Source organism: Sphaerodactylus townsendi, linkage group LG07, assembly GCF_021028975.2.
Source record: "Sphaerodactylus townsendi isolate TG3544 linkage group LG07, MPM_Stown_v2.3, whole genome shotgun sequence".
In the NCBI taxonomy this organism is placed as follows: Eukaryota; Metazoa; Chordata; class Lepidosauria; order Squamata; family Sphaerodactylidae; genus Sphaerodactylus; species Sphaerodactylus townsendi.
The window spans coordinates 125,487,028-125,509,034 of NC_059431.1; the positions used below are offsets into that span (position 1 = coordinate 125,487,028).

General features: G+C 47.5%; 1 protein-coding gene across 2 annotated transcripts in view; it reads left to right on the top strand.

The window, feature by feature from the left end:
* Positions 1-22,007, top strand: part of VCL (vinculin) — a 137,240-nt gene that overhangs the window by 112,340 nt on the left and 2,893 nt on the right. Inside the window, exons 17-21 of one of the 2 annotated variants that reach the window (XM_048503064.1) lie at positions 2,655-2,779; positions 5,122-5,307; positions 10,948-11,166; positions 14,754-14,957; positions 16,753-16,857. In XM_048503064.1, the coding sequence (XP_048359021.1) occupies positions 2,655-2,779; positions 5,122-5,307; positions 10,948-11,166; positions 14,754-14,957; positions 16,753-16,857 (839 nt within the window). The remainder of the gene's footprint in view (positions 1-2,654; positions 2,780-5,121; positions 5,308-10,947; positions 11,167-14,753; positions 14,958-16,752; positions 16,858-22,007) is intronic. The other variant, XM_048503062.1, reaches the window with a different exon arrangement.

Genomic DNA, 22,007 nt, shown 5'->3' on the forward strand with positions numbered 1-22,007 from the left:
TTACAAATTCCTTTTCCTTCCTCTCCCTATAACCAGAGGTGTATCTAGGAAAAATGGAGCCCGGGGGTATAATCTGAATTTTCTGGCTCCCCCCCTCCCCTCTGGCACCCAGGTCTACTGCCCAGAGCCGGCAAGCGTGGGACAGGGACAGCGCCTCCCCCCACACAGTGATTAGATGGCGTGCGCCTGGGGACATGTGATACCCCATGTCCTTCTGGCAGATACGCCCCTGCCTATAACAGACACCTTATGAGGTAGGTGGGACTGAGAGAGTTCTGAGAGAACTGTGACTTGTCCAAGGTCACCCAGCAGGAATGTAGGAGCGGGGGAAAAAATCCGGTTCACCAGGATTGACTTCACCACTCATGTGGAGGTGTGCAGAATCAAACCCTGTTCTCTAGATTAGAGTGCATCTCCTCTTAGCCACTACACTGGCTTCTGAGTGCCCAGAAGCTTCAGCTAGTGTAGAGTTCTGTGGCGAAGCTATCGGGGGAGGGGGGTGCGCCATGCACCAAGCGCACGCCTGGGGGGTGGAAAATCTCCCCCTCCCCCTCCTTCCGTAGTGCCCCCCTTCAGGCTGAGAAACCGGCCCATTCAGTTCAGGCTGCAAAAAGCACCCTGGTGGGAACTACACTACCCTGGAGACCTTGTGAGCCCCAAGGTTTTGTCAGGAGGCCTGTTAGAATTGGTTTTTTGCTTATGCTGCTTTCTGTAAGATGGGTGTGTGTGTGTGAATGGGTTAATTGCAAAAACATTTTGAAATCTCTGCCATTCTGGACTCTCGCTTCTATCGTAACCGCTTGCAGTATTTTGTCTCCTGGACTGGATGTTTACCTGGGCAGAATGAATGGGTGTTTGCAGATAAGGTCAAAGCCCCCGGCCTTGTTAAAGCTTTCCATCAATCCTGTCCAAGCAAGCCGGGGGGGAGGGCCCTAGAGGGAGCGGAATGTCAGGAGGCCTGTTAGAATTGGGGATTTGCTTATGCTGCTTTCTGTAAGATGGGGGGTGGTGGTGGAATGGGTTAATTGCAATACTGTCTGCCTTTTGACTGTTTCTTGTGTGTGATTTCACTTCCCAGGTGCTGGCCAAGTTCAGTGGCTGGGCATCTTCACTGTTATCTTTCTTACAGTTACTTTTAGGTGCATTTTCCCAGGATTGGAGGGTGGGGGTGTGCAAGCTGTTTTAATTACTGAATTTTGCGCGGGCAAAGTCAGTTCTGGCTTTGTCCAGGGAAGATCCTCAGGCTGAATAAACTACTGTTCTACACAAGAGTTTTTCTCCGTTTTTGGGATTCTGACAGGTTTCTTGGGAAGTGGAGTTCCCACCAGGGCGCTTTTTGCAGCCTGGGTACAAGAGTGAAAAAAGGTTGGGAACCGCTGGACTGGGGTCTGAGGAACCCCCAGTTGACTCTCAAACTTGCTGGCTGTCCTTAGGCCAGTCACACACCCTCCACTTCAACCCTGGCGAGTTTTTGGATGGAAGACATCCAAGGAACGCCGGGGCATGACAGTGGTGAACCACCTCCAAACATCTCTTGTCGAAAAACCTCCTCTAGGGTTACCAAAAGTCAGCTGCGATTTAACATCAAAACCAAACAAATTCATGGAGTCCATCAATAACTACCAGCCATGGCGACTCAGGGGAGCCTCCATAGTCTGAGGTAGCAAACCTTTGAATGCCAGGGGGTGGGGCTAAGGTCAGCAGAAGTCCTCAGCAGAAGTCCTGTGTTTGCTGGCCCTCCATGGCAACTGGTTGGCTAGTTTACAAAGCAGGAAGCTGGACTTGACAGATTGCTGAGAGGCCAGTTAAGGACCATTTGGCATGGATCTGCCCACCCTCCCAGGTTCTACATTGGGATCCTTCGTCTCTTCAGTCTGTCCTACCTCTGTTAAAATTTCTGTTTCTCAGTTATAATTCTTTTTCTCAGAGGAACAAAATAGCGCGTCACACACTGAAGACGGAGAATCAATATATTCAATGAATGTATTTATGTATATTTTATAATTGTCCAGTTACTGAATCCAATAATTGTACATCCAGTTTTTTCAACAATAAAAGTTCATTTTTGAGATATATAATCCATATCTTCAATATATACTGAACAAAAATAGTTCATTTTTTCAATGTCTTTAGGATAATTATATTCCATATAGAAAGTACTCCCCAAATGACTCGCGCGTTTATAAGTACGTTTTCACTGTAGTCTTCCTCAGGAGAAGCAATTCTTTCAGGAAAATTATTCATTCATTTGCCATGCAGGTCTTTCTACAAATAAATAAACAACGTCTAAAAAACGTACTTATAAACGCGTGAGTCATTTGGGGAGTACTTTCTATATGGAATATAATTATCCTAAAGACATCGAAAAAATGAACTATTTTTGTTCAGTATATATTGAAGATATGGATTATATATCTCAAAAATGAACTTTTATTGTTGAAAAAACTGGATGTACAATTATTGGATTCAGTAACTGGACAATTATAAAATATACATAAATACATTCATTGAATATATTGATTCTCCGTCTTCAGTGTGTGACGCGCTATTTTGTTCCTCTGTCATTTACGTTACACACAATTTGGCTTGTTTTCATAATTCTTTTTCTCAGCTTCACCTTTAAGTGAAAAAGGTGTGCTTTCTTTTCTTTCCAGGTTTGCAGAAGAACTTCCTGGATTCTGGGTATCGGATCTTGGGAGCCGTGGCCAAAGTCCGAGAAGCTTTTCAACCCCAGGAGCCGGACTTCCCCCCACCTCCTCCTGACCTCGAGCAGCTTCACGTAAGTGTGGGGTCATTTCAACCGCTGCGCAAAAGGGCTAGCTGGTCGGGGGAAAATCACCAGCCATTTTCTTTTCAGCTCTTCAGTTGTCTTGGGCTGACTTGGGAGAGTCGGATCACTTAGCACTGAAATCACATTTGAGCCCTGCAGAAAGGTTCCTTTTTTCCAGACTTTAGAATAGACTTCTGAAGGTCACGGACTGTACTTTACAACGTTGCTTGCCATGCAAAGTAGCCCAACCACACTGCGGCAGTTCAAAATAACCGTGGGCCATTCAGAACTCATTAAAAATATATACCTTTTCTACTTGAACATACTTTATTGTAAACATATTCATGAAAAAGAACACGCCTTGATTAACTTAGACATGAGAAAGCTCGTTGCTTTGAAATTACAGACAATACCCCTGGAAGTCTTCAAAGGTTGGCATAAAAACGTGGGCTCGTGAAGCATAGAATTGTAGAGTTGGAAGGGGCTACACTGGCAGTCTAGTCCAACCCGCTAGCCAACCTACCTCACAGGGTGTTTGTTGTGAGGGGGGAAGGGCAAGGAGATTGTCAGCCCCTTTGAGTCTCCTGCAGGAGAGAAAGGGGGGATATAAATCCAAACTCTTCTTCTTCCTCTTCTTAGGATCACCTTAGAGCACCCCTGGTTAGTGTTTGTTCAGCAGCTGCTCAAACATTGCCAGAGAGGGGGAGCTCACCACCTCCCCAAGAAAGCCAATTCCACTGCTAAACGATTCTTACTGTAAACATTTTTCCTACTGTACAGCTGGTAACTTTTCACCTGTAATTTATACTCATTATTCATATGTGATAGACTAGCCTGTTACCTTCTGGAGTGTCTGTTGTGCCAGATTATCAAATATGAATGATTTGCCCTGATTTGTTCCTAAATACAAAGTTGGTCACTGGTTCAGAAATCCTGAGCTTTTTCTTAATGGGGAGGAATACGGAACATTAACAATAAAGTAATCATGCTTGCTCTGAACAGCTGCCAAAAAAATAGGTACTTTTTGTAAACGCAGAGGTAATAGTAGATAGGTTTATGGTTGCAACCACCTGGTCATAACAACCGTAAAATCAAAAATAAAAACATGCATTTAAAATGCAAATACCACTGACGGACCGGACCGAACTGACCGAACCGAACTGACCGGACCGAACTGACTGGACTGAACTGAAAAACCACCTAACCTACAAAGTTGAAATTTGGCACTGTTCATTATGGGGTTTAGGTGCTCACTAAGAAAGGATTTTTCAAAAGATTCAGTTTTACTTGAGTTATGACACATTTACTGTTGAGCTCTGGCCATCTGCGTTACTCCACCCACCCTCACATTAACAGCACCGCTACAGCCAAATACTATCAAAATAGATTACAAACCACACTTTCACCTTGGACTACTAAATTTTTGTTGGGTTTTCCATATGGACATCAGATTGCTTACTGTGGAGACAAGTTTATTGCTCTTGGCCTCCGATCACCCTGTGCTTGGTGTCGTGCTCTGAAGTGGCGGGATGAGTCCCCAGGAATGTGCTGCAGTGGCGGTACAGTCCAGCTCCCTGCCCTTCAACCCTACCCTGAACCTCTTCACAGCCTTCTCACTCATCAGCATCCAATGGCAGAACACTTCCTTTCTGCATCCTGAAAGTACAACCGCTGCTTCCAAATGATGTCTTTTGGAGCCCACCAGGTGAAAGAGAGCATTAGAAAAAGACAACTACAGGAAGCTTCTGCAAAATAATGTGAAAACAAACCCATCAGTCCACAGACAGGCTGTGAGGAAATATGCTGCATGTCACCCCAAAGTTCACAAACAGGCTGTAAAGAAGTATGTTGAATGTCACCCCAAAATTCATAGAGAGCCTGTGATGAAGTATGCGTAGGGAAGCACAGGTGCCCTGCTAGTAAACCATAAAATACAAAATGCCAGTAGTGCTTACATTCAGAATAAAGCCTAAAGCTACAGTTTATCCTAGAGTAAAATATTTTTTCTGGTTTGAAATGATAAAGTAATAATAGAGGGTATAGAATACATTTGCAAAATATAGGACAGTCCATCTGCCAATCTCCCGCCCAATAATGCCAGTAGCAGGATTTAACCAGGTGGTCTTCTGGAAGGCTATCAAGTTTCTTAAAATGTTTTAGCAATGTCATGTGAGCCTTGAGGTTATTCGTTCTTTCTGATTACAGTGATATAATTTTTTTTAATTTTGATTGGCGGCAAAAGGATTCTTTTCAGAAAAACCCATCCAAAGCATTGATCTCTGAAGATCGCTGGCCCCTTTCTTTTTGTCTCGGTGGGTGTGCTGACCCCCTCTCTCTCCCTCCCTCCACAGCTCACTGATGAACTCGCTCCTCCAAAGCCCCCCTTGCCAGAGGGGGAGGTTCCTCCTCCCCGACCCCCTCCCCCGGAAGAGAAGGATGAGGAGTTCCCGGAGCAGAAGGCGGGTGAGGTGCTGAACCAGCCCATGATGATTGCGGCCAGGCAGCTTCACGACGAAGCCAGGAAGTGGTCTAGCAAGGTGAGTCCTGCCCAGCCGTCCCTCAGCCGCCAATTCGTGGCTGCTTCAGTATTTAACCCGAGGAAAGTGTTTCGTGCCTCTGATGGGGAGGCTGAGCCATTTGCCGTTTCCTCATACACGAGGGGGCTCAGACACCTTCTTGCTGAGAAACAGCCACAGGGGGGCATTTCATAGTTTCCTCCTCCCCAGTTCCACATGAGAACCGCCGAATTCTTTGGATGACAACAGTTTGTTTTCCGCTGTAAAAATGCCTTTCTACTACCTTACTGGCTATGGGGGGAAACAGCAGTCTGGTAGATTGGGTGGTGTCCTTTATGAAAATAATATGGATTTGCCTGTAATATTCCCAGGTATCCATTGTGTGTACATGTGCGTGCAGGGGATCACTTGTACAGACATGGCCTGACACCCTCCCCATCCCTCAACTCCATTCACTACTGGTGGTGGAAAGTGCAGCCAAGTCAGATTTGACCTATGGTGACCCAATCGGGTTTTCAAGCCAAGAGACTCTCCAGGGTGGTTTTGTCGTTGCCCGCTTCTTGTCACAACCAGAGGCGTACCAGGGGTAAATGGCGCCTGGAGACAAATTGTCTCTAGGACGCCCCCCAGGCTCTGCTCCCCCCCGCCCACCCCAGCTTCGCCCCCACTGCCCTCGACCCCGCCCATGTCACCATGGACATGGGCAAGGTTTAGGGTGCCCACCTCTCCCCCACCCAGACTCCCCCTGCTGGCTGGGTTCCCAGCCGGCAGCCTGCAGTCTCTTCTGACCTCCCCTCCGGGCAGGCCAGAAGACACTGCAGTCCTGGCCTCGGAGACCTTCTTTTATATGCACTGAGGCTGGGGGGGGTGGGGCTTGGGGTGCAGGAAGTCCCACCCTTTCCTGCTCCCCAAGCCCCACCCCCCACCCTCAGTGCTTATAAAAGAAGGTCTTCGAGGCTGGGACTGCAGTCTCTTCAGACCTGCCCGGAGGGGAGGCCAGAAGAGACTGCAGGCTGCCGGCTGAGAGCCCAGTTGGCAGGGGGGAAGGGAGGAAGGGAGGAGTCCAGGGCAGGGTTGAGGGCGCTTGGAGGTAGCAGGAAGTCCTGTTGTCTCGTCATTTTTACATGCCTCGGACAGGGTCGAGGCATGCAAAAACGATGAGACAGCAGGACTTCCTGGTCACTTGGGGGGCTGATTTTGCACCCCCCCACGTGACCAGAAGAGTGGCGCCTGGGGACAAGGGGTACCCCTTGTCCCTAGGCAGATACGCCACTGGTCACAACCCTGGACTTCTTGGTTGCTTATCACTGAAGTACTAACCAGGTCTGACCCTGGTTAGCTTTTGGGATCTGAAAAGATCGGGCAACCTTGGGCCATCCAGGTACCGGTCAATACTAGCTGAAGGTAGCCAATGATGTGGGGAGATTACGGGTCATTCTCCTCGCAGTACTTGGTGGTCAGGGAAGGGAGCCTGGGAGCCCAAAGCCCAGTTAGCATCTTCCCCTGGGTTGAACCTTGTGGATGAGATCACCATAGGACAGTTCGGCTGGACACTTCCAGTTGGGCTGAGTGGCAGCTCCACCACCATTTTCAAACCACACGTGGCACACTTTGTTGACATCTTGAATATCTCTAGCTCCGTGGTGGCGAACCTTTGGCACTCCAGATGTTGTGGACTACAATTCCCATCAGCCCCTGCCAATTGGCCATGCTGGCAGGGGCTGATGGGAAATGTAGTCCATAACATCTGGAGTGCCAAAGGTTTGCCACCACTGCTCTAGCTACTGGAGAGGCAGTCCACAAACTGTCCAGAAACTCTTCGTCCCTCAACCAGAAATATGTTTATTGGTGAACATAACTGTAATTTGTGTGTGAATTTCAGAGAAAACCCCTCCCCCTTTTGATGGCATATCTGGGGGGGAAAGCTAGGCTTGCATTTGAGTGAATGCAGTTTTTACTGAAGGCGTTCATCTTCATTTTAAAGTATTTTCCCTGCAGGTTTTTCCCCCCCAAGTTTGTGTTTTAGGATAAGGATCAAGTGGTGGAGGGGCCAAAGTGAGGGAGGGGCTTCCCGAGTTGTTCTTGTCCACAGCGGCATTCTGTTGGGACAGTGGAGCATCAGTGGCGTAGGAGGTTAAGAGCTCATGTATCTAATCTGGAGGAACAGGGTTTGATTCCCCGCTCTGCCGCCTGAGCTGTGGAGGCTTATCTGGGGAATTCAGATTAGCCTGCACACTCCCACACACGCCAGCTGGGTGACCTTGGGCTAGTCACAGCTTCTCGGAGCTCTCTCAGCCCCACCTACCTCACAGGGTGTTAGTTGTGAGGGGGGAAGGGCAAGGAGATTGTCAGCCCCTTTGAGTCTCCTGCAGGAGAGAAAGGGGGGATATAAATCCAAACTCTTCTTCTTCTTCAAACTCTTCATGAACTGGGCTTTGGTCTCAGTGCCACTGGCAGAACTCTGTTGTCCAAGAAAGCTACAAAGGATGTGAAGTGCCGATCTGGGCCAGGGGGACAATTTATTTATGGAAGTACAGATCCATGATGTGAAATCAGGGAGTTCTCTACTTGGCACCAGGACGAGAGGCACTTCTTTCTCGGCTCAGAGTTGCCAGCTACCAAGTGGTGGCCGGAGACCTCCCTGGAGAACAGCTGGTTTCCATGTGTCAGATATCAGCTCCCCTGGGGAAAATGGCCGCTTTGGAAGGTGGGCTCTGTGGGCATTAGAGCAGGGGTCTTCAAACTATGGCCCTCCAGATGTTCATGGACTACAATTCCCATCAGCCCCTGCCAGCATGGCCAAGTGGCAGGGCTGATGGGAATTGTAGTTCATGAACATCTGGGGGGCCATAGTTTGAAGACCCCTGCATTAGAGCCAGCACAACTCTTTTTCATTTGGTAAATTTCAGGTTTGGGTTTTAAAAACCTGGAAATTTTCGTTAACCCTGGATCAAGTCAGTGGGCAGTGGCTTCATTTGGCTTTTTACCATTTTTTTGGAGGGGGGCAGGATTAAAGCCTGAACCTTGATATTTACCTAATTAAACAAAATTTCTCTTCCTGCCCCCTTCAGCATTCAGGTGAAGCTTTTGACCACCCGTGCCTCTTTTTCCCTAGCCCACTTGGGCCTGGGAAATAACGGTGGGGCTGGGGGGGGGGGCAGAAGGCTTGTGTTCCAGCCCCAAAAGCTGGATCATGTTTGGCTTTTTAAGCACTAGGGCTGATTGACTTTGCTGAATAGTCTGGGGCTTTTTAGCTAAAGGACCCCCCCCCCAAAAAAGCATAATTATAACCCATCAAAATCCCTCCCCTTCCCAAACCCTGCCTTCCTTAGACTCTACCTCCAAAATCTCCAGGTATTTTCCCGTTTCAGCTGCTTCTTGTGTCAGCCTTTGCCTCTTCCTTGTTTGTATGCGATTGTGCCATCAGCAGTGTGTTTGAGCTGCACTTTTTGTCCCTTGAAGGAATATAAGAACTTGCTTTGAAAAAAATGCCTTTTTTTTGTAAAGTCCTGATGATTTCCTTCAGGAAGTGAAGGCTGTTTTGAGGACAGTCATTCTAAAAGAATTTGCCCATAAATGGTCTTGCATGTAAAACCAAAACATTGTGCAGAGATATCATTCAGAGTGTGTTCGAACCCCAATCTTACATCCTGAAATTTCCTGTAACTTCTTTTCTGCCAAAAAATATGCTTCATTAAAGAGGACACCCTGTAACATGATTGGTCTGAAGAGGAAGTAAGTATTGACCATCTTCCTGGTCATTTTCTCATCCTTTGTTCTTTGTTGTTGAAAGACCCTTTTGTTAAACCTTGGATTTCCTCCATCGTGCTCATTCACCCAGAAAATTTGTAAATGCTCATTCTTTTAGTGGATGCAAACTTAGAACTGTTTCATAATCCCGTCTCTAGATAACCAGCTCCCACACCTGCTTTTTAGGAAGCTATATCTTATTTATTTGGAGATCACACAGAGGTAATTGTGTAAACCAAGTTGCAGTTAAGAAAAAAGTTGTGGGTTTTTCAGCTGTTGTGGATTTTTCAGGCTGTGTGGTTGTGGTCTGATAGTTTTTGCTCCTAACATCTTACCCGCATCTGTAGCTGGCATCTTTGGAGGCATGTCATGCGAAGAGGTGTTTCTGTCCATGACGTGCCTCTGAAGACGCCAACCGTAAATGCAGTCGAAACATCAGGAGCAGAGGTCTTCAAACTATGGCCCTCCAGATGTTCATAGACTACAATTCCCATGAGCCCTACCACTTGGCCATGCTGGCAGGGGCTGATGGGAATTGTAGTCCATGAACATCTGGAGGGCCATAGTTTGAAGACCCCTGATCAGGAGCAAAAACTACTAGCCCAGAAAACCCACAACAGCCAGTTGATTCTGGCCACGAAAACCTCTGGCAATACTTAAGCAAAGAGTGTTTATAAACGCAAGCTCCTAATCCTAAAAGGCAAAGGTGTGCAGACAATGTCCACCCGTTACTGTGGAGGGTGAGAAGATGGAAATTGAATATGACTGTGCTGGTTTAGATGATCCTCTGCTGTTCTGGGTATGGGTGATGTTGGGTTTGCCCAAGTTTCTCTTTCTAGAATGAGTTATCGTAGCTGCAGTGACGCTCCGACCTGTTTTGTAGATGCCTCCATTATGCGCTCCAGGGGTACAGTGGCAGCCAGTGGTTTTTAATCCGCTTTTGGATTTTGGTCAAACAACATTGTGGCAAAACAATCCGGCACCATCTCATTAACTTTACGCTAACAGCAACATTCTGACGAGCTCCGTTGCGTGCTGCTAACATCACTTCCTTCCCGCTATCAGTTAACCCGTCAATAACATAACTGAACGAATGGTCCTTCCCATCACTCCCATAATCCCTTGGTGTGTTCTCTTTTCTTCCTACCTGCCTGCTGGGTGGCTATTAATTAACTGTTGTGTCCATCGATGCATTTTGGTGCCTGAGGTGGAAAATCCCAGTGGTCACCTCCTCTCTTCCCACCTACGAGGTTCGTGGGATACCTTTTTTAGCGAGATTCTTCCCCACAAGCCATGTTGGCCTGAACAGAGACGAGGGCTGCTATGTTGCATTCATTTTTATCTGCAGGAGAATTTCCCAAAGACTTGTGCCTCGTGGGTCAGATTTGGCCCGTTTCCTACTCTCTGCCATCTTTAATGCTGTCCACTTCGCTTTACCTCTTTGCGCCTTTATGTCTCTTAAGGAACAGAAAACAATACCTGACATCTCGACTCCGCTGTTCTCCCAACGCTCGAGCTGCATCATCGGAGTGTTCATCTCGCACCCCTGCGTCAGTCTTCTTTTGCTTGCTTCTTTTTTTTTCTGTCTCCGTGGCGCTATTGTCTTGCCAGACAAAAATGTTGTGGTGAAATTTCTCGTAGATGAACAGAGAACCCTTAATAAGAGTGGTTCACGGGAAAATACAAATATTTCTGGGTGTGCTTTCTAAAACTCTTCGTTTCTCTCCCTTAACAACTTTGTCGATTTTCAGACCGAGCGTCCCCTCACCCCACCCCCAACTCTCTTCCCGTTGTCTTCTCGACTGAAGAATTTACTAAACCGGCTCTCGGTTCTTGCTCTGGTACCGGATCCTGCTCCTTGTACTAACTGTCCCTGTTTCTTCATCCCCGCTGCTCTCCCTACCTGCAAAGCCTGAAGTGACTGAGGAGGTTAAGGAGGCCCCTGAGGCTGGTGTAGATGTAGATCAGGAGGAGGAGGAGGAAGCGGATGTTGAATTCACTCTCCCCTCTGACATTGAAGACGATTACGAGCCTGAGTTGCTGTTAATGCCAACCAACCAGCCCGTTAACCAACCCATTCTGGCTGCTGCTCAGTCTCTGCACCGGGAAGCCACCAAGTGGTCTAGTAAGGTACTTTGTTTCCTCCCTGGCAACCGATCCGCCGCCGTGCATCCAGCCATTTTGGAACGCTGACACATTTGCATCACTCTTGATCCTTGCTGGGTCCCCGTTTTCTTTCCTTTTCGCCCGAACGCCTCCCAGTTTGTCCGACACTTCGTTGTGTCGAGGATTTGAAGGCTGGCTTCACACGTTCTGTGACGACCAGGCTAAATCGCCATTCGGCTCACGACTTCCTTCTTCTCCTCTCTCCTCCTCAACTAAGCTTCCTTTCCCCCCCTGTTGTGGTTCTTTGGCCCTGTCTGTCTCTTCATGGCAGTGTGCTTTTTCTAAAAAAAGAAAAGGAAAAGGAAAGAAAAATGGAACCCAAATCTCAGCCGACCTGTGAAGCCATGACGGTTGACCGTCTCGCAACGACTCCCCTACTGGCGAGGGAGTTGTTGCTGTCACCCCAGAGTCATATAACACACATAATCGTGCTTGCTGCCTCTCATCAGCGGCTTCCACTAAACAGTACAGGCGAGGAATGGCTTTGTGTGGCCGTGTGGCCGAGGAATCGGATCTGCTGATTTTGTTCTGGGCTGTGTCGCAAAAGGCTGGAGTTGTTTTGTCGAGAAGCTCCACTGAACGGATTCGTTGCTAAGTGGAGACGCTGCTTATTCTAAACAAAAATATGGTTATTTGTGGAGGCTTGGGTCTGTGGTTTGGTGGAGGGGAAGTGTATGTTCCAAGGCTGCGAGCACGAAAACACCAGCCAAAGGGTTTGCGTGGCCGCTGGTCACGTCGTCCTGCATCTGGAATCGAGCATGCTGCAAGGAAATAAAAGCGTGTGGCGACATGGCTACTAAGGAGAGGTGTGTCTGTGTGGCAAAGGTTTTATTTGTGGTCTGAACGAAACCAGCGTGTTTTCTCGTTTTGAATTTCATTGTCTTTCCAGGTCCCAAGGCAGGTCCTGAGCATTCAGTAATTGTTATGGGGGCAATTCAAGACCTTGTGGTAGCTGGGGCATCAAGCCCAAGCTATGTCTTTTGTCCTACCCCCCACCCCACCCCACCCCCATAATGTGCCTGTTAACAGGAGGCCCAATCCACTGGAAGGCTCTCCTGCCTATGCATGAGAAGTTGTGAAATTGTCCCGTTTGGTGGCTGGTGCCTCACCTGAGTAACGCCCCAGATCTGCAGTCGTCCCTCCTTGCATTGTGTCGTGAATCCCTGTGAGGATGCATGTCCTGGCCTTTTGTTGCACAAACTCTGCTTCACACACAACTCACGTCACCAAACGCAGGTCCACCCCCCACCCGCCCCCGCTGTGTAGCACATGATATATAAGATAAATGTGGTGATATGTATCTGTTTGAGCATGACATGTTAATGTGCATACCCTCAAGGTATTTTTGTGTACCTGCTAAACAAATGTGTGAAGAAGCCACCTGACAAGGACGTAGCCCCGGATTGTGATTGGGCACCTGAGCGGGTCATCGTGAAGTGTTATGTCTGGTTTTCCATGCTGCCCAAAACAGAACAAAAGGCCTTGTGGAGCATTTGTAAGGATTACCAGTATCCGTACAGCAACCAGTATCCCCTGCTGTTCCTTTGTGTCAGCAGCAGTGGCATAGTGGTTAAGAGCAGGTGCACTCTAATCTGCAGGAACCGGGTTTGATTCCCCGCTCTGCTGCTTGAGCTATGGAGGCTTATCTGGGGAATTCAGATTAGCCTGTGCACTCCCATACACGCCAGCTGGGTGACCTTGGGCGAGTCACAGTTCTTCGGAGCTCTCTCAGCCCCACCCACCTCACAGGGTGTTTGTTGTAGGGGGGAAGGGAAAGGAGATTGTAAGCCCCTTTGAGTCTCCTACAGGAGAGAAAGGGGGGGGGGATATAAATCCAACTCTTCTTCTTCTACTTGACTGCCAAACACAATCCACATGCTACATGCCCAAGACAACACACCTCTTTTCCTGTGTTTAGTTGAGTGGGTGAACAGGTTCCACTAACTTCGTTTTGTTCACAGAAACCATCGCCTGCTGGAATCTAACAATCACATTTGCGTAGTTGGGCAGCAAGAATATTAAGCCCAAAAGGTTTTTTTAAAACAATGTGTACATGAAGTTAGGAGAGGAGCCTTCCCCTCTTCCCTGGAAACTCCCCTCCCCTGCAAGCACTCTGCAGTAGCTCTGAACGCCCTTATTCAAAATAATTAGCATTAAAAATACCTTGCTGCCTGCCTAATCAGCAACACCTTTTAGATCTAACTGATTGATTAAAGGTTACCCCCCCCCCCCGCCACACACACACACAGAGCATATCCTCTGCCCCATGCAACAGTCTTTTTTTTTTTTGGAGTATCAGACAAAAGCAACAGCAGATGCTATTTCCTCTCCAGAATTAGGTGCTTTGTTCTTGTAAAACGTTTGGGCATCAAGAATATTCACTGTTGAAACGGAATACTGTCAACTTACCTCAAGACGTGCTTAATTAAAAAGATTTCTAGTCAATAGGAGTTCACAATGTCTGACCTTCAGTCGATTCTGCACAGCAAATGCATAACAAGTTGCAGTTATGCTAAAGGAACCAGTTTCCCTGTTTTCCCGTTCACTTGTGTTCCGTGCAGGCAGCAATCGGAGGCCACGGAAACAATCCAGGTTGCTTTCGTGCCTTCCCATGGAGACACTTCTTTTTGAAAAATTTCCGGCAAAATGTGCGTGGCTGCACAGGCACGCAGACGTGAATCCCACAGCTTACTGTCACATGATACGACTAGCTGCACCTGCAGAGCTACGCAGATGCACCACACATTTTTTTTTAAAAGGAAAAGGGACCTCCCTGCAATGGATGGTGCGGTGGAAGGGAGGGAAATGAAGCGCCTCCTGTCTGGCCGTTTGCACGGGAGCGTCTCAAACTAGGGATTTTTCAAAAGGATTGTTAGTTTAGCGATTTTCGAAAAAAAACGGGTTGGGGGAAACAAAACGGGACATGCTTGTTTGGGAGGCGGGACCTGTGCGAAGTCCCCGCCCCCCAATGGACCGTCTGCCTCACTACACTCGTTTTATTTGGCCTATGCAGAATCAACCTCAGTCACGTTCACTTTAGCAACAAAACTAACCTTGGGTGCTGTGTGGTTTCCGGGCTGTATGGCCGTGTTCTAGCAGCATTCTCTCCTGACGTTTCGCCTGCATCTGTTGCTGGCATCTTCAGAGGATCTGATAGTAGCCACAGATGCCAGCCACAGATGCAGGCGAAATGTCAGGAGAGAATGCTGCTAGAACACGGCCATACAGCCCGGAAACCGCACAGCACCCAAGTGATTCCGGCTGTGAAAGCCTTCGACAATACATAAAACTAACCTTATATGTCCATAATATAGAGAGAGGGTTTTTTTCCTGGCCACGCTTGATGCCACTGGATTTTGGATGAGAGAATATATGACAAATAGCCTGTTTGCAGGGATCTCGAGTTCTTTGTGGAGGAGCATCCCCTGCTATACAACAAGGACACCGTTTTGTTGCCATCCCAGACGGCTCAGCTGCCGGCTAGGTAGGTGGCGATTCGGACGGCCGCTTCCCCCCCGAGCTTTCATGCCCACCCCCTTTGCTCATTGCAGGGTAATGACATCATCGCCGCCGCCAAGCGGATGGCCCTGCTGATGGCCGAGATGTCCCGCCTGGTGAGGGGCGGCAGCGGGAACAAGCGGGCCCTGATTCATTGCGCCAAGGACATTGCGAAGGCTTCGGACGAGGTGACCCGGCTGGCCAAGGAGGTGGCGAAGCAGTGCACGGACAAGCGCATCAGAACCAACCTTTTGCAGGTGGGGGACAATCTCTGAGGCACTCCACAGCCTTTCCCTGCTTTCCAGTCCTGCCCCGCCCTCTCCTTTGATTCTCCCCGTCCCAGATTCCCCTGTCAACCGTTTCCTGTTCGTTCCTTGAAGCTGCAGCGGGGACCATTTTGTGCCTCAGCTTCCATTGGATGCCGTTTGAGTTCCATTTTTGAATTGCGGCTCTTTTTAAAATTTGGACGGACTGCAGGGTGGATTGTAACTGCTGCCGTTTCCCTAATTTGTTCATTTTGTTTCTTTTTTTAATTAGCTAATTATTCACTCACTGTCATTCTATCACTATTTTTATTGCTTTTTTTTGTTTACTCAAGAAACAAATTTGATTCTGGGAGCACCTTGAAGGCCCACAAAGTCTTCTTCTTGGTATAAGCTTCCATGTGCACGCGCACTTCTTCAGATATCTTCAGGTGCGGACAAAAGCATGTACCAAAAAAGAAAAGTTTGTTAGTCTTAATGATGGAACCAACACAAAACTTTTCTGCTTCTTCAGACCAGCACTGCTGCCCACTGGAATCTTTGTTAAGTAAATCTCTTGAGTGTTATTTTTTTGTCGAGTATAAGTGGAATAGGACATGAATCTTATAAATCCCACCCCCTTCCCTTTCCCCGTCTCCCTACTTGTTTTTCCCCCCATCCATCAACACCTTGTCGTCCCGTGCTGGGTACGTGTGGTTGGTCTGGACATGGAAATGACAACATCAGCTGTGAGCCAGGATCAGGGGGCCATTATGATGATTGTTATTAATGTTTAATGTTTTTATTATTATTACAGTATCTTTGATTTTAACTGTAATAATTCCATTCTGTTAGCCACCCTGAGCCTGGATTTATTTGGGAACGGTGGGATAAATATATAAATTGATGATGTTAAACAAACCGGGGGGCTCTAGTTTGGTTTCCTGCCTTCCCTGGAAGTCTCTGCACAATTTGTTCCTGAAATACGTGAGCCGTCCAGTGGCAGGCAAGTGTGACCCCGGGGGAATTAACGGTGTCCCGGTCATTCCTGCTGCTCTCCTGTGGGTAACTGCTTCAGGGGAACTGGAGCTCTGAGTTGAAGGAAAAGGGTTTTATTTAGAACAGGGGTAGGGAACCTGCGGCTCTCCAGATGTTCAGGAACTACAATTCCCATCAGCCCCTGTCAGCATGGCCAATTGGCCATGCTGGTAGGGGCTGATGGGGATTGTAGTTCCTGAACATCTGGAGAGCCGCAGGTTCCCTACCCCTGATTTAGAAGATAGGGAGTTTTTTAAAGAGAAAAGATCGAATGTCCTAATATTCCCGATTGAATATTAAGTTATATTTGATTAAACCTTCTTGTTTTTTGTATCAGGCGTAAGGGTTACATAGGATAGAAAATTATTAAGAAACAATATTTATAGAGTAACAGAATGTACTAATATAAAACACTTATAGACAAACTTTTTTCCTTTTCTTTAATTGTTAAATGAATTAAGAACAGTCAGGTGTAATAGCGAGATTCTAGAACAAAGTATATGAAATAGGTTGAAGGGGAAGTCTCTACAATTTTCTTTCTTTATAACAGCTTCTGAGATTTATCGGTTTGGATTATAATAGAATTTGTTATACAGTTACAGCCGTGGAAGCTTGACATGTAAAATATTTGTGTTTGTTGTTGTTTGTCTGTTATTTGTTGTTCTATGTGGGTGTGTTTGTCGCATGCCCTTTTCTTTTTTTAAAACAATGAAGTATATTCAATTCTGAAGATAGGGAGTTTGAGGAAACTCATTTTTCGGTCCTTGCCTAGGTCTGCGAACGCATCCCGACTATCAGCACCCAGCTCAAAATCCTTTCCACCGTTAAAGCGACTATGTTGGGTCGGACTAATATCAGTGACGAAGAGTCTGAACAGGTAAATGCAAGTACAAATCCCAAGCAGCTGTGTGCTCTCGACTTGGAAAATATCACCAGTTGTTGGGAAAGGGGGCAATTACCACCATGGGAGTTTGCTGTTGTTGAGTGGATCTCCGTTAGCAGCAGGGGCTCCTCGTGTAACAATTCGTTCTTGTTAAAAGCTGAAAAATTGGTTTGGACCTCAGTGTGCAGCGCTGCTGGCTGCTCCTTTTGCCTTGCTTCAGAGGCGGCAGGTAACAAAAGAAACCGCCAAAATGCTTTTCAGCTTTCTTTGGGTTGGGCTATTTGGCTCTGCCTGGAAAGCCATTTTTTTTCAGGGTGTGTGTGTGTGTGTGTTGAAGGTGGTCCAGTTTCATCTATATCGAGCAGGTTTCTTCCAGAGGGGCTCAGGAATTATACCTTATCAGTTTCTACCAGCATGGCCAATTGGCCATGCTGACAGAGGCTGATGGAAATTGTAGTTCCTGAACATCTGGAGAGCCGCAGGTTCCCTACCCCTGATCTAGAGTCACAGCCCTAATAATTATTAGAATGAGTGGCTAACAGTGGGGCTGGTTTCTGAGGTCCTCTCCTTCTGAGGAGCAGCAGTGGCGTAGGAGGTTAAGAGCTCGAGTATCTAATCTGGAGGAACCGGGTTTGATTCCCAGCTCTGCCGCCTGAGCTGTGGAGGCTTATCTGGGGAATTCAGATTAGCCTGTGCACTCCCACACACGCCAGCTGGGTGACCTTGGGCTAGTCACAGCTTCTCGGAGCTCTCTCAGCCCCACCTACCTCACAGGGTGTTTGTTGTGAGGGGGGGAAGGAAAAGGAGATTGTCAGCCCCTTTGAGTCTCCTGCAGGAGAGAAAGGGGGGATATAAATCCAAACTCTTCTTCTTCTTCTCTTCCCAAGCCACGTATTGTATGTGAAGATTTATGGCGTGTTTTTTTTAAAGTGCATACCCAAAAATGTGCTGCCAAGTCACAGCTGGTATAAGGCGATCTCAGCAAGGGGCTTTCAAGGCAATGGAGAAGCAGAGGTGGTTTGCCGTCCCCGTTCTCTGCAGAGTCTTCCTTGGCGGTCTCCCAGCCAAGCACCGACCCTGCTTAGCTGCTGAGGTCTGGTGAGATCGGGCTCTGCCACGCTGCCCTCCTTACCCACAAATGCAAAGTGTTGAAAATGGATGTGTTCAGAAACAAATGCACGCAACCAGTCAGGCAGCCACGATGAGCTCTGTGTGTCTGTTGAAAGTGCCGCCTTTGAGTCAAATCTGGCTGTGTGACACATTTGGATCAAGTCCAGCAGTCTGTTCACACAGAGGTCACACAACCCCAAGTTCCACTTTATGGTACAAAGCATATCCCCGGCTCATTTCCTTGCCTGGATTTTTTCCCTCTCTCCTAAACATGAAGCCTGCTGGGTGACCATTAGTCCTCAGGAGAATCCCAGACTTCAGATGTTATGGACTACAATTCCCATCAGCCCCTGCCAGCATGGCCAATTGTAGGGGCTGATGGGAGTTGTAGTCCATAACATCTGGAGTGCCAAAGGTTCGCCCCCACTGGGCTAGTCTCTGAGAACTCTCTCAGCCTCAACAATCTCACAAGGAGAGGAAGGGGAAGGAGTTTGTAAGCCCCTTTGAGCCTCCTTACAGGAGATAAAGGTGGGGTATAAATCCAAACTCCTCCTCTTCTTCTGTTGTGGGGAGCTGAAGAGATTGTGGTTGTCAGCTGCTTTGAGACCCTGTACAGTAGAGAAAAGTAGAGTATAAAAAACCAACTATTTCCTTTCTCCTTCTGAAGAAATTTGCTGTAATTTGTTCAAATGATTTACTGTCACCCTCTGGTGGCTGAAAAGAAGAAGAAGAAGAAGAAGAAGAGTTTGGATTTATATCCCCCCTTTCTCTCCTGCAGGAGACTCAAAGGGGCTGACAATCTCCTTGCCCTTCCCCCCTCACAACAAACACCCTGTGAGGTAGGTGGGGCTGAGAGAGCTCCGAGAAGCTGTGACTAACCCAAGGTCACCCAGCTGGCGTGTGTGGGAGTGTACAGGCTATCATGGAAGTACCTTGGAAGGGAACTAACTGAAATAAAGCAAGAAAGAATCCACTTTAATTTAATTTAATTGGAATGCTGCAAGACTCCCACGGATGTAATTTACCGGCTGTGGATATTGCTGTTTCTCTAGTCCAAATTGGTTCATTGTTATTTGGCACAGAATCAAATTTTTAAATATCAAATATGATACATAAAACAAACGTAGAACTTCTTATAAAAGATAGGTATCTTCTCCAATCTGTCTAATATTCGGCATGGTAGGATACCTATTGCTGTGTATTATTTTGCTTTTAACTTGCTAAACAGATTCTATTGTTATTGCAATTCTTTTATTAGATTGTATTTCTTTTTACATTGATGTAGGGCTATTTACTGTCATTTGCTCTGGCTAATTTCTTTTAAAAAAAATCTGAAGTGATTTGAATCCCCTGCCAACCGCCAAGTTATGTGGGCTATTTCCTTGCTACTGAACTAGATACTCTTGAGACTGCAGAATGTGTCTGTGTAAATCCTGATCTATCTATGCCTATTAAAGGTTAATAAAGATAAAGATAAAGAAGATCTAGTCTGTGGGTCTGGTGCCCAGATGTACCAGGATCGCATTAGCCCCTGCCAGCATGACCAATAGCCATGCTGGCAGGGGCTGATGGGATTTGTAGTCCATGAACATCTGGAGAGCCGCAGGTTGCAGACCCCTGCTCTAGTTTAAGCCATGTTCTCAAACTTCCCTTAGGTCTAACATATTTGCTTTCCAGCAAGAAGATGCTGTGTTAGCAGCCATTGGCTTAACAAGTGGGCACATGGATGGAAGGGGGAGCTATCAGGGGCCAGTAGGCATATTGGTTAAAGGTGGCATCTGAGTCTACAGGCGGTGTCTCTCTGATTCCTAGCTCTGCCGCCTGAGCTGTGGAGGCTTATCTGGGGGATTCAGATTAGCCTGTGCACTCCCACACACGCCAGCTGGGGGACCTTGGGCTAGTCCAGAGATAGGGAACCTGCGGCTCGAGAGCCGCATGCGGCTCTTCTGCCCTTGCACTGTGGCTCCACGAGCTGAGCTGCTGGCTCTTATCTCTGCCTCGGCCTGCAGGCAGCAGGGTGGGCGCATCTAACTGCCCGCAGCTGGCTGGGCAGCCATGTGGGCCTCCCTTCTCACCTGCCTCCCGCTGGATGTGGGTGGTGCTTTCCCCGGCGCCGGGCGCAGGCTAAGCCACTGGCTCCCCATTCCTGCTCCTGCAGGCAGCAAGGCGGACGCATCCATGCGCTTCTCAGAATGAGCGGAGTAAAAGGTTAAAAAACCCCAATATATACAGTGTTATCTTTATTTTAAATGTCAAAAATTATTTGTGGCTCCAAATGTTTTCTTTTCCCATGGAAAACGGGTCCAAATGGCTCTTTGAGTGTTAACGGTTCCCTACCCCTGGGCTAGTCACAGCTTTCCGGAGCGCTCTCAGCCCCACCCACCTCACAGGGTGTTTGTTGTGAGGGGGGAAGGGCAAGGAGATTGTCAGCCCCTTTGAGTCTCCTGCAGGAGAGAAAGGGGGGATATAAATCCAAACTCTTCTTTTTCTTCTTCTTGTTAATTTAATGTAATAGACCGCTGTACCCCCAAAGGGCTCAGAGCGGTTTACATCAGATAAAATCACCAAAGAAATCACCAATAAATTACAAATACAAACAGTCAACAATCCAACTAAGACTCAATACAATCAATAAATTCAGTAGCAAACATTAAGCCACTCATAATGTAATAGAACAGTGATGGCGAACCTTTTCGAGACCGAGTGCCCAAACTGTAAAACCCACTTATTTATCGCCAAGTGCCAACATGGCAATTTAACTTGAATACTGAGGTTTTAGTTTAGAAAAAATGGTTGGCTCTGAGGCGTGTGTTACTCAGGAGTAAGGTTGGTGGTAGTTGTTGGCTTTGCTTTGAAGCAACCGTGCAACTCTTCCAACGGGTGAATCACGACCCTAGGAGGATTTACTCAGAAGCAAGCCCCATTGCCAGCAACCGAGCTTATTCCCAGGTAAAGGATCGTCCTTTATTTCTTTGCATGAAAATCAGTGGGGTTTAACAGTGCTTAACAGGGTTACCTATACTGCTTCCCCAAAATTAGGTTTAATGCTAATAATCGAGCCCAGCACCCCAGCCCAGCCTAGATGTTTGGGGGGGGGCAATTTCCTCCCCCCCACGACAAACTCTGTTTGCACGTGCCCACAGAGAGGGCTCTGAGTGCCACCTCTGGCACCCGTGCCATAGGTTCGCCATCACTGTAATAGAAGATGTCCGATCCTACCCCTGGGAGGGGACTGAAAGCCAAAGACAAGGCCAGATGGTACAACGGGCAACAAGGCGGGCCGGTAACTGCCCCCCCCCCCCAAAGCCCGGTGGAACAGCTCAGTTTTACAGGCCTTGCAGAACTCACCAAGGTCCCAAAGGGTCCTAACAGATGGCAAAAGAGCGTTCCGTCAGGCAGGGGCCAGGGCCGTAAAAGCATGGGGGCAGCTGCTGCTAAAGCAACATTTTTTTAAAAATCTGCCAAGCCAATCAAGTCATCAGTTGTCCGTCAGAAGCAAAAGCCCTTCCTGACCACACCCACTTCCGGAAAATACTTGGTGGACTCCAGGAAAGTTGGTGGGCACCTGTTTCAGAATCGGAGCTCCTGTGTGCCCCAAGGCACCTGGGCAGAACTAGCTCTTCCACCCCAGGGGAGAGTTTTAACACATCCCTGTCTCATTCTGAGGGCACAAAATACAATTTTTTCCATAGACAAAGTAACACACCTGTTGTCATTGTCAGCTAAGATTTATATTGGAGGTAAAAACCACCTGAACAGCAGGGAACCTTTACAGCTGAATACATTTCATTTCATTCAGCCTTTATTTGGCATAAACGGTATAAAATCACATCTAAATCGCATCAAAATACAAGCTTGCAACATATAACAAATGAAGTTGATTCATGCATAGTGTTGCTTGTGGGATATTTCCAGCAGAAAGTTCGCAGCCATTTTACAGAATGTAGCATCAGAATTATTTAATAAACACAGTAGTCTGTTTAGTTCATCCAGCTCTCTGGGTATCATAGAAAGCAACCTAGAGTATTTGACTC